The 2357-nt window shown below is 47.3% G+C and overlaps 1 protein-coding gene across 1 annotated transcript; it reads left to right on the top strand.

Annotated features, from left to right (window-relative positions):
• Positions 1 to 1158: 1158 nt before the first annotated feature.
• Positions 1159 to 1902, top strand: LOC101573283 (melanoma-associated antigen 11). Its single transcript, XM_004643660.1, has one exon. The coding sequence runs from the start codon at positions 1159 to 1161 to the stop codon at positions 1900 to 1902; it is 744 nt and encodes a 247-aa protein (XP_004643717.1).
• Positions 1903 to 2357: the final 455 nt, after the last annotated feature.

Genomic DNA, 2357 nt, shown 5'->3' with positions numbered 1-2357 from the left:
TAGACTGGCTCCCATTTGCTTCCTCTTTGAGTGGCTCCCAGAGATAGGGCTGTGGTTTCAAGAACGGGTGGCCTCAGGTCATCCTAAGAGTCCAAGACCCAAGCATTTATCAAAATAAGGACACAGCAGATTGCCATGCTGTGGCACATGTACCCCTACAAATTTTTCAAACTTCAACTATTGTCCCCAGGCAGCTGTGGCCAAATGTGTGTCCCCTTATTGTCTTCTTTTCACTATTATGGAGGGAAGCACTTTCGGTGAGTTTTCCTCAGACCTATAGAGGGTTGGGGTCCAGGCCCCACTCAAGGACAGTTGTGTGCCCTAAGTGAGCAGAGCGGGGACAATGTACACAGAAATGTATGCACCTTGCTGAGTCCCACCCACCACTCCTATGAGGGCTGTAGGAGCAGGACTTTTTGTGGTCTGCAACCTGAGGGGCCTCAAATGCCTCTTACAAGAGCTCCACAAACCTAGCTGTGGAGGTCGTGGACTGGAGCAGTTTCCACAGTTCACACAGCAGAAGAAGCCTAGCCAGTGTCAGGAGCCAGTGTCAGCCTAGCCAGTGTCAGGAGTCAAGTCTGTGCCTTGAGCCTCTGTCTGGGACTCGATCTACCTAAGAACAGAGGGGATTCCTTGAGCCCATGCCCCCTTGCCTTACTGTCTGTTCTACAGCTTGTACTATGTGGTAAAACTGCAGCTTGCTTGCTGCCCCGGGGTCTTAGAGTCATTGCCTCCAAGAGACAATATCCTGGAAGGCCCTGAAACACCATCCAAAGAGGAGACCAGGACTTGCGCTTTGGGGGAGCTCACAAAAATGTTGTTCTTAGCAGAGAATACTCACAGGCTCTGTGTCTCCTCCAGGTACCTGATTTCTCATCTCCAAGTCCTTGCTTTCCTGAAGGAACGTCCAAACATCTTCACAGTCACCAGAACAAGAACAACAAGCTAGCAGAACTCTGTCCTGTGCAAAGAGGGACACAGGGCTGTGTGCACTTGCTGTTTCTCAAACCCAAGGGAAAGGCAGTAGCAGCCACTGCTTCCTCTGCTACCATATCATCTTATACTTGACTCTAGGCCACACCAATCGAAGTGCCTTCTTTGGACCAGGACCCCTAGCTATCACCAGAATCCAGAGTGTTGTTTCTCCTCCCCACTGCCATGGCTTTCAGTCACCAGAGTCCATGCAATGGGGGTTCCAGTAGGGAAGATGAGAAGGGTGCAGGTAGCTCACAGTACGCACTGCTCCCTCAGATCCTGCAACGTGGGTTCCTAGATGACAAGGTAGCTAAGTTGGTGCCAAACTTGCTATTAAAATATCAAATGACAGAGCTGATCACCAGGGAAGAAATGCTGCACAGTGTCGACAAGGATCACCAGGAGTACTTTCCTCTGATCTTCAGGGAAGTGTGTGAGTGCATGCGTCTGGGCTGTGGCATTCAAGTGAGAGAAATAGATCCCCCTGGCCAAATGTATGCCCTCATCCCTGTGTTGGGTCTTACTTACAGTGGCATGTTGGGTGATGAAGAGATCATTCCTAAAATTGACCTCCTGATAGTTATCCTGACTGTCATTTTCATGAATGGCAACCGTGCTAGTGAGGAGGATATGTGGCAAGTACTGATAGTGAGGGAGATGTTACCTCAGTGGAAGCGCTTTATTATTTGGGAACCCTGGAAATTCATCACTGAGGATTTGGTGCAGAAACAGTATGTGGTATACCAGCAGGTTCCCAACAGTCACCCTGCTCGCTACGAGTTCCTGTGGGGTCCAAGGGCCCACGCTGAAACCAGCAAGATGAGAGTGCTGCAGCACTTGGCCATGGTCTGTAGGAGAGATCCCAGGTCTTACACAGATCTATATGAAGAAGCGTTGAGAGAGGAGCAAGAGGCTGCCCATGAGTGAGGCATGGGCCACTGAGGGTGCAAGATGCATGCCAAGGACAGGGAGTATTCACAGCCGCATCAGTTTCTTAGTTTCTGCCCCACATGAAATGAATCTTATTCCTCAGTCTGTGTCTGTAGAGAGAAGTTACCTTTCTAAATACTGAAAGGCCAGAGGAGGATGGGAAAACAGTGTATACAATCATGATGTCTGTTCTATTTGCATTCCTTGGAAATTGGCATGTGCTATATTTATAATATTTTTGAAAACTTGTTCTTTTTTTACAAGATTAAAGTAGCTTTCACATCTTATTTGAAAAATGATATTGATTTCATGTTTATTTTTAGTTTGTGATATTAATGGTTGGTTGTGACTTCTGATGTAAACGTGAATTTGGTTGATGCTGGTTGTGCAGAAATTTTGTTCTTGGATTTCAAGTGTAAGAGTTTTTGCAATTTTGTAAAACCAACTGGGAA

The sequence above is a fragment of the Octodon degus genome, unplaced genomic scaffold (assembly GCF_000260255.1).
Source record: "Octodon degus isolate 3935 unplaced genomic scaffold, OctDeg1.0 scaffold00181, whole genome shotgun sequence".
In the NCBI taxonomy this organism is placed as follows: domain Eukaryota; kingdom Metazoa; phylum Chordata; class Mammalia; order Rodentia; family Octodontidae; genus Octodon; species Octodon degus.
This window is presented reverse-complemented; position numbering and strand designations above follow the sequence as displayed.